The sequence below is a fragment of the Phalacrocorax aristotelis genome, chromosome 10 (assembly GCF_949628215.1).
Source record: "Phalacrocorax aristotelis chromosome 10, bGulAri2.1, whole genome shotgun sequence".
Lineage (NCBI taxonomy): Eukaryota > Metazoa > Chordata > Aves > Suliformes > Phalacrocoracidae > Phalacrocorax > Phalacrocorax aristotelis.
In genome coordinates this window covers 17,490,134-17,503,045 of record NC_134285.1, presented here as the reverse complement: position 1 = coordinate 17,503,045, position 12,912 = coordinate 17,490,134, and the positions used below count along the sequence as shown (strand labels likewise).

The window sequence follows — 12,912 nt, the reverse complement described above, 5'->3', positions numbered from 1 at the left end:
TACCTGGACTTCTCCAAGGCCTTTGATACGGTCCCCCACAGCCTCCTCCTGGAGAAGTTAATGTGTTATGGCCTAGACAAGGGGTCTGTGCAGTGGGTGGGGAACTGGCTGACAGGCTGCACCCAAAGGGTGGTGGTAAATAGCTCCTTTTCCAAGTGGCAACCTGTCACTAGTGGCGTCCCCCAGGGATCGATATTGGGCCCAATGTTATTCAACATCTTTGTAAGTGGTCTGGATAACGGCATCAGGTGTAGCCTGATGAAGTTTGCAGATGACACCAAGTTGAGTGGGGAAATAGACACTCCAGAAGGGAGAGCTGCTCTGCAGGGACATCTGGATAGGCTGGAGGAGTGGGCCAGCAAGAAACTTATGAAGTTCAACAAGGGGAAGTGTAAGGTCATGCACCTGGGAAAACATAATCCAGGAGTGCAGCACAGACTGTGATCCACCTGGCTGGAGAGCAGCTCTGTGGAAAGGGACCTGGGGGGCCTGGTGGACAGCAAGCTCAACATGAGCGAACAGTGGCTGCTGCGGCCAAGAAGGCCAACAGGGTGCTGGGTTGCATCAAAAAGGGCATCACCAGCAGAGAGAAAGAAGTCATCATCCCGCTCTACTCGGCGCTGGTCAGGCCACCCCTGGAGCACTGTGTGCAGGTCTGGTCCCCGCTGTACAAAAAGGATGTGGCCAGGCTGGAAGGGGTCCAGAGAAGGGCCACCAAGATGATCAGAGGACTGGGAAGCTGCTGTATTAAGATAGGCTGGGAGAACTGGGTCTGTTCACCCTTGAGAAAAGGAGGCTCAGAGGGGATCTCATCCCCATGTACCAGTACTTAAGGGGTAGCTACAAAGAAGTTGGAGACTCCCTTTTTACACGGAGTCCCATGGAAAGGACAAGGGGGAATGGACACAAGTTGCTCTTGGGGAGATTCTGATTGGACATGAGAGGGAATTTTTTCACACTGAGGACAGTCACCACTGGAATAATCTCCCCAGGGAAGGGGTTGACTCGGCCACGTTGGACACCTTCAGGAGTCGTCCGGACAGCGTGCTGGGCCATCTTGTCTAGGCTGTGCTCTTCCCAGAAAGGTTGGACTAGATGATCCGTGAGGTCCCTTCCAACCTGTGAGTCTGTGAAGATAACAAGAAATGGCTTTCCACGTCTTCATAAGCAATATTCCTCATTTGACAACACATTACCATTCCCTGCTTCAGAAAAAGGGAAGAAAAAGAAAGAAGGCTTTACCTGAAGTTGGTAGCTGTTAAGAAACAAAGAAGATGGCAGCTTCTTCTCTGAAATGTTAGTGCAGGAGAGCAAGGAAGAGGATGATAAAATGGAATGAGAGCAATGCATGCCATATTCCTTACTGAACTTCATGACGTGTTCTAATTGACTCCGGTGTTTAGAAATTTGAAGGAGGACAAAAGAGATTGAAGCTAATTATAAAGCAGTCTTTGATTCCAAAGTATGCCAGTGAAAATAGAATTAGCACAGCATGTTTTGACATAGAAAATCACAGGTCCCCTGATAAGTCAAAGGCTGGTTTATTACTATTTTGCATATCCTTCTTTAAGGAATTAAATTACAAGCAATCTAGAATTACAATCCTTTGTGCTTTGCTCATCTCAAACCTACACCCATCATATTCTTACTATTTTCTTCATTTTTCCAGTTCAGCTGCAAAAAGGAGAGCCAGTTTCAATTCAGCTACCTAGAATGATCCCGAGCTAGCCTTCAGTTATCACAAGACCATCTACCCAGGCCCAATGATCAACTCCCCAACAGGCCCTGTAACTGTCAGCAACAATCTAACATATCAAAAACGGAAACTAGCATCTTCAAGTTAGAACAGACAGCAATATTACTTAATAAATTTAATTTAAATGTTACCTCATTTGACTAAACAACATTGGTATAAGTAGGGATGATCCTTAAAAGAAGGTAAAAAGAAAATTATAATAATTTTATAATATATATTCTTCTAGGTATTTCCAGGTATCTTAAAATGGACATAGGCTGCTCTACCTCTTTTGGAGTTTGTTCTTTTTTCCAGTTCTTACAGAGAAATGTCACTAGTGGACATGCTAACAAGCACTGAGGCAACAGGAAAAAGAGTCAGGTATATCCCCAAATCACCAGCCTTCCTTAGTTGAGAGGATTATAACCAGTTGCCTGTGTTGTTTATATTACTCTTAGTGTATCTAAATGGCTGAGAAATTGCACTGAGGTAACAAAGCAAGTAATAAAACAGTACTTTTAGACTCTGCTCTTCCTAGAAAGGTTGGACTAGATGATCCCTGAGGTCCCTTCCAACCTGGGATTCTGTGATTCTGTGAGTAGCTTCAAATAAGCAGGTAAACCAGATATACTGCTGGTAGTGAAATTTTACAGTATTAAGTTAGGCTAATTTCCACGGACCTCATTCATGAAGTTTGCATGTGGGACTGGAAATTATAATTGCTTAGGAAATGTTGTACCTGGTTCCTTGACCTTGAGTTCAAATTTGACCTTGGAACTTCCAGCTATTATAGCGTATGTCACATCATCTTCTTTTCCTACATTATTGATTGTCAGTAAATGCTTGTTTCCTTCTGTCTTGATGACATATTTCTCACTTTCAGTAATTTCTGTGCCTGCTCGCTGCCACTTCACCTTGATGCCGGATTTTTCTGTCTCTGCTTCAAACACAGCTGTGCTTCCGGCTGTCACCTCCGTTGTCTTGGGCTTTTTGGTAAATGCAGAAACTAAAAAAAGACAGAGGGCTCACAAAAAGTCTGTTTTGCAATTGTGGCATATCTGGTGTAGTCAGCTGCTGTGGCTGCAACAGCTGTCCCCTTTCTCTCCCATCTGCCCTTGCAATAGATAAATGACAACACTTTCCACAGAGAAGTTGTGGAATTGTCTTTGTGTTTATCAAGTTCTGTCTCTGACTGAGATGTCACATCTTCACCATATTGTCCCGAAATAAAATGGAATGGATAGCAAACTCACCTCACTCTCCGTCTTCCTCTTTCCCTCCCCCATAAAGAGCTCTGATTTTTCATAAGTGAATGTTTTCATCTATGACAAAACGGTATATGTATTCTTACATACCAAGCTCTCTGCATTAATTTGCCGTGTAGTTTTACTCAGAAATATTAATTTTGTCCTAACAGTTGCTTGATACAGTTATTAAACAGGTCAGGATCTGCTCCCCCAAAAAACCTGCAGTTTGTGCAGTAACCTGTGTCCTAATATACCACGCTGAATTAACGGTTCATTTATAGTCCTTCTGTTTTGGCCGATCAAGGCTTTAATGTGAAAGGGATGCACATTCCTATGATGGCCCTTACAATATTATTCCAGCTAAAATAATATAAATTGTTGTTTGCATTCAAATGTTTAGTTCAGCATTAAAAGTTAAAGTACTTACGACAACTTCTGCTTAATTACAAAGTGGATCAAAATATTTCCTCTATGTGTCAAGAAGCACTTGCGATGCTTATAATGTGAATTAATTAATAAATATATGGGGTGAACATGCATGAACCAAATTATCTGTTTTGGTTCATATGTAATCAAAGCAGTGCTATAGGTAGGAATTTGGAAAACAAGCAATGTATCATGGTTTTGGTCCACGAGTGTCCTCATCTTTCTCAAGATCAGATGTTAATACAGTAACTTATTTTACTAATTTCTTTACCCTGGTTTATTTAGATTTCTTTAACTTCATTTTTAATCAAGTTTTTAATTTTTTGCTCATGTTTTGGTCTTAATGAAATATATTATCTTTTTGCTAATTGCTATGAGATATGATAATGTATAAAAATACCAGTAATTAACATTCTGATTCATGCACTGAATGTTTTCTGTTCATCATTATGTCACCTTTTTATTGACTTACCCCTGGATAACCAGGCTTTTATGAGATATTAGTAATTCCATCACATTTAATTATATCTGTCACCTCTGTGGCAAATTGTCTATGGCTTTTCTACTTGGGCAGCAACAAGAACACTCCCAAACACCACAACAATGGTTATAAATAGATTTAAACTTTTGTTTCTGCTTTATAAAAATGAAGGAAACATGGCATAGAAATATTTTAACAGAAATAATTTTTACTCATGTTCAAACAGGTGCTTTAATTAGTATAAATAGTATATTACTAATAGCATCTGTTCCTTACACAAAATCTCTATTCCTGCAGCATGTCCTCAGACTGCATAAATTAATTGACCTCAGCAAAGTTACACCTACAAAGATTTCACCTGATGGCCTTTGGACTTTAACCATAATACAGTTTATGTTTCTGGCTCTGTTTTGCAAAGGATTCAAACCTGCTTAAACATCAATTGAAATATCAATTACAAATACTTTTAGAATTTAGTATCTATTGTATTTTTCCTCTGTTCTATAAAAATCCTAAATTACATTTTTCTCTTCCTTTTTTCTATATTTTCTGCCTTATATATTTGTTGAAAAAAAACAATTTTGGTTTGCACTGAGCCTATAGTAGCTTCGACTGAGCTCCTGTTGTATTCTTTTGCACGCTTTTCTTGCACATTAAGATATAAATGTGTAAAATTTCCTCTGAGAGTGGAATGGCCCTGCATGCTTTTGTCTGAGTTTTTCCTAACCTCATGCCTGTCAGTGGTATACTTGTCCTTAAACAGTATATAGTGCCATGTAGAATATAGGACTGTATACTATAGTGTAATGCTCAAATGCCTGTTATCAGCTGCACATCTTTTGATACAGTATTGCGCTTCTGTAGGTTACACAGCAGGGTATGCTCTGGTGCAGTGTACCGTGAATAATTGCAGAAGAGTTGCTGTAGACAGCAGGTTCGATGTACAAAATTCAAAAGACATGTAAAGGTGGCCAGACTAGCACACAACGGGGAGCCAGGTCAGTCCTGGAACCCACTCCTGAAATACCTACCATCTGGCTCCTCTCCCTGTGAAGCTAGAGATAAGGCAGCTAAGAGTGCTATCATCATCACTCTTCTATTTAAGCACAAAAGAATCTATAAATACATTAATTAACAGCAACGTAGCCTGTAAAGGTTCCAGCCTACAAATGGCAGGGTTTCAAGACAGGCATACCTGGAAGTAACTCTGATCTGCTGCACACCCTGCAAAGTGATTGGATTTCTTACATTTACTTTAGATGACTCCACAAAAACAGATTGTTGGCCAGAAGTACATGCACAGTGAGAAATCTCCACCACCACATAATATTTCTGACTTTTGGGAAAGCTAAATACATGTGTAGTAGTTTACAAATAATTCTCTATGTCTTTTTTTTTTCCTCTCCCTTTCCTGCCAAAAGACTAATTTTGGTTCCAATGTAAAATGATAAGCAGCCACTAAAGCATAAAACTGGAAAAGCCAAAATTCTCCCATTAGAATAAAGGCCTGAAAGAACAGTTGTTGAGAAGCCACTTTTTCACAAGTAAAGGAGAACCTAAGAGTAATTTTTCTGCCCTTGAGATTCGGGGTCAGTGGGTGATGGGTGACTGTGTCCAAAATAGTGTCTCTCTGTATCCATCTGCATTTCCTTTTGTCTTTCACTGTTCATATTTGAAAAGGAAAAGTAGTGATATATGGCTGGAGATTTTACAAGAAATAACTTTATTGCAGAAGAGATATTGCTGAACAAGCATGTGAAGAGAATGCCATCATTTTTCCTTCTGGGGGAAAAATTGGCTGCTTAACAAAAGAAAGAGAAGTGAGAGATCAGCTATTCCCAGTCTCCTTTGTTGTGGCTGTTACTTTATGTAACACATAAATCCAAGGTCACGAGCAGATTTTTTTTTCTCATGCAGTTACACTAATCTGAGTTATTTCCTCATTAGGAATGTTCCTAAACACCACTGTTCAAAACTCCTTGTCTGTCCGGAGAGCCTCACTTTTGCCTGCTTTTATCAGAAACACATTCCCCATTTGACAATCTCTCTCAATTCAACATCTGGCTTCTACCCAGGTACACCCCTCTAAGTTCCACATATCCGTCCCACACTCAAAACACTCTTGGGTGCACCACCCCCCCAGTGACTGCGACACCTCTCAGATGATGCTGTGGAATGTTTTACAGCTCTTGTGCCTGTCAGGCACTGACAGATCTCAGGCACTGTCACATGTTTATCCAGACCTGCGTCGAATTCACTTAGGAGCCATTGGACTGGGGCACCCAGTGGCCAAGTAGCACCCATCCTCTGCCACCCCGTAAATTCTAACCCACCCTGCACAAAGGGAGAGAAAGGTGACATTAGTCCTAACATACTATAGCAGTTCTGAAGAGGGCAGAGATGCACATGAGTTTCTGGTGGTGATGATGACAGGAAGGGAAGGAGAGCGATAAGTGCTCTGTGTGTGTGTGTGTTTTGTGGAGATAGAATTGGAATTGCTGTGGGGACTTAACATCAGGAGAGAAGAGGGATGTGGAGAAAACGAGGCTAGAGCCGCTTTGTACTAACCCATTTTTCAGCACTTCACTGCTCATATCCAAACCTTCCTAATCACTTCTATCTTCCATAATGCAAAGAATTTCATATAACTTCTGAGTAATGTAAAACAGCAAATTTCAGCTCCAGGAAGAAGGGGAAGTGAGCAGCGTGTGGTCTGCAACAGAAAACTTTTCCATGGCTAACACTGCTGCTACTGGAACTTGCATGCAGCAGCCGTCCTTTAAAAGTCTTGCAACACCTGAAGATGTACACATCAGCCGTACTGTTATGTGTGTTAAATGAGTTACAGCTTCGTTAAGTAGTTACATAAAGCTCTACTTGGAGGCCCATGATCAGACTGCATTTTGCTAATTAATAGATCTCTCAATCAGGAAGCTGAAGAAATATAAAATACATTTGCTTTTGGCCAAATTAAACTAGAATGAAATAATTTAAGTTCCAAAACCAATTTCCTTCTCTTTTCACATAAATAAGATAATAAAACTAGTGTTCTACCTTCCTACTGCTGCCAGTTACTGAATCTTCATACTAGCACCTTCATGCTTTCTCCCTTAATTTTTGACCTGCTTTGAAGCAATCTCCTTCTAAGATCCACCATCACCCTGGTTCACTACTCTGCTTCAAAATTTTTCCCTACTTTCCTATTGAAAAACCTAGAAAATGGCTAAGCTACTACCCAGCTCACTATCTATTGTACTAATCATTGTTTCCGTTTCTCTCTTGTTCAACTATCTATCTATTTACTGGGCTTTTATTTTGTCTGTTTTGAGGCAGAGACTGGTCTCCTGTTGTCTTTATACAGCATCAAATTGTTGGTAAGTAGCTACTAAGTACCGTTGTATCCCTAATAAGAATAAAGTTAGTATTAGGAGCTAGAAGAGATATTCCTATTTCATTATTGGTGGAAGAAAATGGAGATGAGATGTATATTAAAATAATATTTAAATGACTGGAAAATTTTGTTTCCTAGCCACATCGTCTAAATAATTTGGCTTTTTAAGGATCACAAGCGTTAAGTGAAACCTTTTCCTAAAAATTACTGAATTTGAAGTATGTGTGAAGCATGTGAAATGGAGTGAGGAAGAAGTGTGGATTCCACAAGAGTGATTTTAACTAGGTAGAGGGATAGAGGGGAGCCATTACTTATTTTATCCTGCTTTTCAGAGCAGTGGCTCTGACTTCAGCTCTTGATCATTCATTACTTGTGATATGTACCTGGAGGAGAAGGAGATAAACACTTAAGGAGAACGTGTGTTAGATAAGGCTTTCAAATGGTATTTCTGCCTTTCTGAAATAAAAACTGTTAAAGGTATAAAAGTTTTAGGAGAAGCTAATGTATCTGTTTGAATGCACGTGCTACAAACTCCAACAGAAATCTGTGATGAATGTAATTAGAAAAAATAGTGTCTGTCACAGGTTTTTTTCCCACAAAGCTGAGTTACTGCACATTCTGTGTATTTGGTATTAAAATATGTATCTGGCCAATGCATTGAATTAATATTATGAAAGTAATATTAGCTTTTAGAATTCCTTAAGTTGTTAAGACTTCATGTGAAAATGTATCTTTGCTTTAGTACTTCCACTTAGCATCCAGTTTTCCTTTTATACCATTTGCTCCTCCATTGAGTTAAAAGCCAAACCGTGGATAAGCAGGCTTCAGTAACGGAGCTTGTAAATTCCTTGCTGAGGAACTATATAAAGATGTTAAACATTCCTCAGTCGGGACCTAAGTGGCTTCTTGCAATTACGAGCTTAATTGTTCCATGATCTAAAAGCTATTGAACTATGCAATCTTATCATTCCTTGCCTCCTTCAGCAGCTGAGATTGTAAATTCCTGTAACATGAGCAACAAGCGAGGAATAGTTTCAGTAAACAGAGTCACCTCTTTCTCTATGCATCCATCATACTTTCTCTAAAATGGGGATAATAATGTTCAGCTTGCTTTGAATCTTAACTTACAAAGCAGGAAAATATATCTATATGAATTATTATTATTTATTTTTGTATTTCTGTAATGCACAGAAGATCATGAAGCGGTACTTTACTGTCCTAGGTGCTTGAAAATGTAAAATGATGATTCAAACTAAAATTCTACAGTCTACTTTTCATTATGCAACATTAATTATTATGATTATTATTAATAATAATGAAAAAGCCTTTGTGTAGTTACAAGCCACCTTATTTATAAACCTTTGATAAAATTCCCTAATCTGAACTGCAAAATCCAGACTCCTCAAACTATAAAATACGTGAATAAAAATTGACTGATTTTCATAGAAGGTGAGTAATACCAGACTTCTCCTTTTCCAGATATAGTAATGCACACATTTCCCATTAAGTCCCATTTATCTACTAAATTTGGTGTTTAAAAGGTCAGCTGTTTCCTCTTACTGTCACAAAATATTGTTAGGGAAATGGTTGGGGTTTTTTTTAACCTTTCTGAATTTTCACAACACAAAAAGCCATCAAAACTTTCTAAAAAGCGAGCCTTTGAACAGAGATTGATTATGAAATGTTTAAATCAAAGGGAGAAGAACATAAAGTTTCTGCAACAGAACCATGCAAAAAAACATGCTTTTCAATGTTTGATTGTTTGCTCTGACACTAAATTGCTGGAGGTCATCTAAATCCTGTAGCTCTTGGGGAGTGTATGGATTTTCTGGAAATCTATGACAGTTCTTCTGGTATTCTGTAATTAAATAGGGCAGTGCCTTACCCTGAAGTATTTCAGTTGGACAGTTTAAAGTAAAAGAATGTCTGTTGGAAAATCTACTTCACTGTTTTAGGTTTTGTGGGTTTTTTTGTTTGTTTTGGTTTTTTTTTTAATATGTTAAAAGGTTTGTTAAAACAGCAGATACAGGCAGAATATCTCTGATCATTCTCTGGCATAAGCATTTTCCTTTCTACGAATTGCTAGATGATTATTCAGCCCTCCTGAGATTATGCTCAACATTATCCCATCTTGAAATGGCTTGAACTATGTAAACAACATGAAAGAGAAAACCAAAGGGATTAATGTCTCTTGGAAGAATGAGAAGATCCCCTCTAGAGGTTATGTGCCACGTGACTGGTTCTGTCTCGGTCAGAGTGGGTAATAGGAGCTTTTCCTCTCCCTGTTGTGATAATCATAGTGTTTGAGCTGGCTTCTTCATAAGAATCCTGTAGGACTGGTGATACTAGACACCTGTTAGATTTCTCTGGAGAAATAAACTGGAATAGAATTTCTCTTCACCATTAGCTAGCAAAGATGGGCATCTTCCCTGACAGGGAAGTTGCCTCTCATCCACAGAGATTGAAAACGTTAATTTAAAGGCAGTTAAAACATTAGAAATCAAAAGTCACAACGCCTACGTGATCGCAATGACAAATTTTGCCTACTCCATCGTATCTCTTTTTGCCAGCATTGCCAACCACAAACATTAGACATTTCAATAGGTCTCAAAAATCACGTGACTTTAAAAATACAATATTATTATGAATGTCTTGTTTTTGGGGTGATTGCTGAACCTTTGCAGCTTATATTTTCAAAGTTTTCTCTACAATTGCAAGGTCTGGTATATACTGCTTTTTTATATATGATTCTACTTCCATCTGATTTCAGAAACTGCAGCTTTAAGAACATCAGATGATGTTATAGTTCTGATAAAACTGAAGGATTTTTGTCATCACTGTTGCTTTAGACTTATCATATAGAATATGAAGAATCTTGTTGGAGTTAATCATGCTTTAATGCTTTGCAGTTCTTAATGGGTGATACAGGTCGGATTTGTGCTCTGCCTCTGGCAGTGGATGATTCCTGATGTTTGGGCCAAAATGAAAGTTCTTTTTAACAAGTTCTTCTGTTGTTGTGGTGACCACAGGAGATTTTCCCATTGACCAGCCTAACAGGAGGTGCCTGTTCAATCCTTTGCAAAGCACAAAGGCCTACATTAGTAAGTGTCTACAGCTATTATTGACTAACTCCGGAAACTGCACTTCATTAAAAAAGCATGCACCTTGTACTATAGATTCAGGTAGTATTGATTCTGGTATACACTGGAATCACTGAAGTGGGAAGTCTAAAATTGAATCTGAATTGATTTAGTACCGTTTTCTCCAGCCTTGTGTATTGGATATGTGCACACTCTTCAAACAATCATAAGTTTACCTTTTGACAACATTTTTTTCCAAACTTAATTATGGACACAAAGTGCCCCTGAACCATCTTCCTCTACCCAGACACAGGTGTCCTGAAGCTAAACTCTCCCTACCTCTGCTTTCTAGGCTCTCTTCCTCTTTCTCAGACAAACAGATTCATTACACCTTACACCCCATCCTCGGCCTCCCCTTCTTTCCTATGTGGGCAGTGATTCCTCATTTATCAATTTTAAATTAGAACCTTCCTAAATCTGCATTCTTTTCCTGATGTTTTTCTAATGGGGCAGAATTTGCACTGGTCTATGTGACCCCGGCTTTCTGAAAATGGCTAGTTCTGGCTCAAGGGGAGAGGATAGAAGAGTGTGAGTGAAAAGAAATACGCATATATGCTTTATAGTACAATGTTTTCTTTTTTCCTAGAGCTCTGCTGTCACTGGCTGGAAGAACTAGAAAGAGTAAGCTCTGAACCAGGTGCCATTTGCTTTCGTTTTCACAGAGATTTCACTAACAACAGATATCATCAAAGTTTGCCGCATACACTTCCTCAAAAGTAGCAGGGAAAAAACAAAACCAAGCCAGGAGAGGTTTATACTGCCTCACTGCCCAAGAGAGACTCTGCAAGCTTTTTTCAGAGTCTTAAAGGTGGCTGGGAAAGGAAATGAGAAGTGAAAAGTATCTGAGAATTAAATGGATTTCACCTCTATTCTTTCCTCATCCAAAGTCTCTTGAGAAAACTCTGTGCCTGAAGGTTGCCAGACTAGTTACTGATTACTCTGCAATGTCGCTTATAACTTCATAAAATATTGTCTCTTTTTCCTATTTTTTTTTTACTGAGACATCTAATTTCTCTAGCATAGAAAAGCTGCTCACATTTTTCTCTGTCAAGCTGTTCTAAGGTTTTGTCTGCTAGTTATGATCCTTACCTGTTTTCTTTACAGGCTCTGGCATCTTCACTTTGTTTCTGATGAAGGTCCCAGTTGTAGCTGGAAAGCAGGGCCCGAGTTAAACAGGAATGAGACCACAGGGCTTTTGAGACCCTTTAAAGAAACACTTGGTAGAAGGCCCAATCCTGCTCCTCCCCTTTGATCCCCCACTGTTGTCAACTATGGCACCTTATCAACAGCAGACAACACTTGACAGGCTACATCAGTGGGATAAATATAGCCAAGTTCCAGGAGCCAGAGAGCTCAAACCACCCAAGACTGGCTACCACTGATCTGCTGGTACAAACCAGAGCACAATCTGACATTGCACATGTGTACAGTACATTTTCCAGCGTCACATATGTATTGCATGAAGAATTCCTATACTGCCATGTTTATAGCACATTCAGCAAACTAGATCTGATAGTTACATCTCCTGTGTGCTGGTTCTGTAATTTAAGTATGTCTCTGCTTGCATTCTTGCTACCTGTTTCAATCTTTGCTATTGTTACAATTGGGTGAGAACTGAAAGCCCCGCAGAGAGCGTCCCCCCCTTGTTTCTCCCTCTCCCCACCCTTTACCCAAAGCTGTGTTTGTAGAACTAAACGTTAACCTTCAGGAAAGAACTTTCTTTTTCAGAGACACATACATTACTGACATCTGCAGTCACAACTAGAAGGCGTGACATTACTTAAATAGTTTCTATCCTCCGTCCCCATCCACAGCATACATTTCTTGAAAACTAGCAAGTCGTTTTTTTAAGTACCATTTAAAGAATAGTTCCAAGGTTCTATTAGATATCTCTAGAAATTTTAATTTTGCTTAATTATATAGAAAAGATTGGGGGAAAATCTCACTAGAAAATTACTCTGGTATTGCCATTTCATGCTCCTGTCATTGCTTCTTATTTATTCATACATTTAGCATATGTCAAAATAGTAACTGTAGACAATCATCCCTTTGTTGACTTGGTGGTGTATCCATTGCCTTTCACTTTTGTCTGTCTCCTTTTGAGCTTTATCAGAGAAACTCTGTAGGCCAAGCATTTAGCACATTTTAGCTACCACTGGTGTTGAAAAAAGAATTTAAAGAAAAATGCGATTTTCAGTTTTTCCAGTTTTACCAGCCTGTAAAAACCTCAATTTAAAGGATTTCTGCTTTTGGCAGGGAGATCAGAATAGACCAGTGTGCAGGCAGCCCATCAGTCACCGTACTTGGTGTCTGTCTTTGAAGTCTGACTGTCTGGGTAGGCTGATAGGACAAATGTGAACATGTGAGAATGACTGCTGCTCCCTCTCCTGATTTTGGGTCAAATACTTCCTCCACTTCTCCTGAAGGAACTTTTTACATATAACTGAGGAGGATGGGTAGGATGTGACCTATGTACATTTTCTGTTGCCTCT

The 12,912-nt window shown here is 39.2% G+C and overlaps 1 protein-coding gene across 1 annotated transcript in view; it reads right to left on the bottom strand.

Annotated features, from left to right (window-relative positions):
- MYBPC3 (myosin binding protein C3) overlaps window positions 1-11,651 on the bottom strand; it is a 70,425-nt gene extending 58,774 nt beyond the window's left edge. The window contains exons 1-2 of the mRNA XM_075105398.1: window positions 11,510-11,651; window positions 2,475-2,741 (exon numbers count right to left, since the gene is read on the bottom strand). Of these exons, the coding sequence (XP_074961499.1) occupies window positions 2,475-2,741; window positions 11,510-11,534 (292 nt within the window). The 5' untranslated portion in view covers window positions 11,535-11,651. The remainder of the gene's footprint in view (window positions 1-2,474; window positions 2,742-11,509) is intronic.
- Window positions 11,652-12,912: the final 1,261 nt, after the last annotated feature.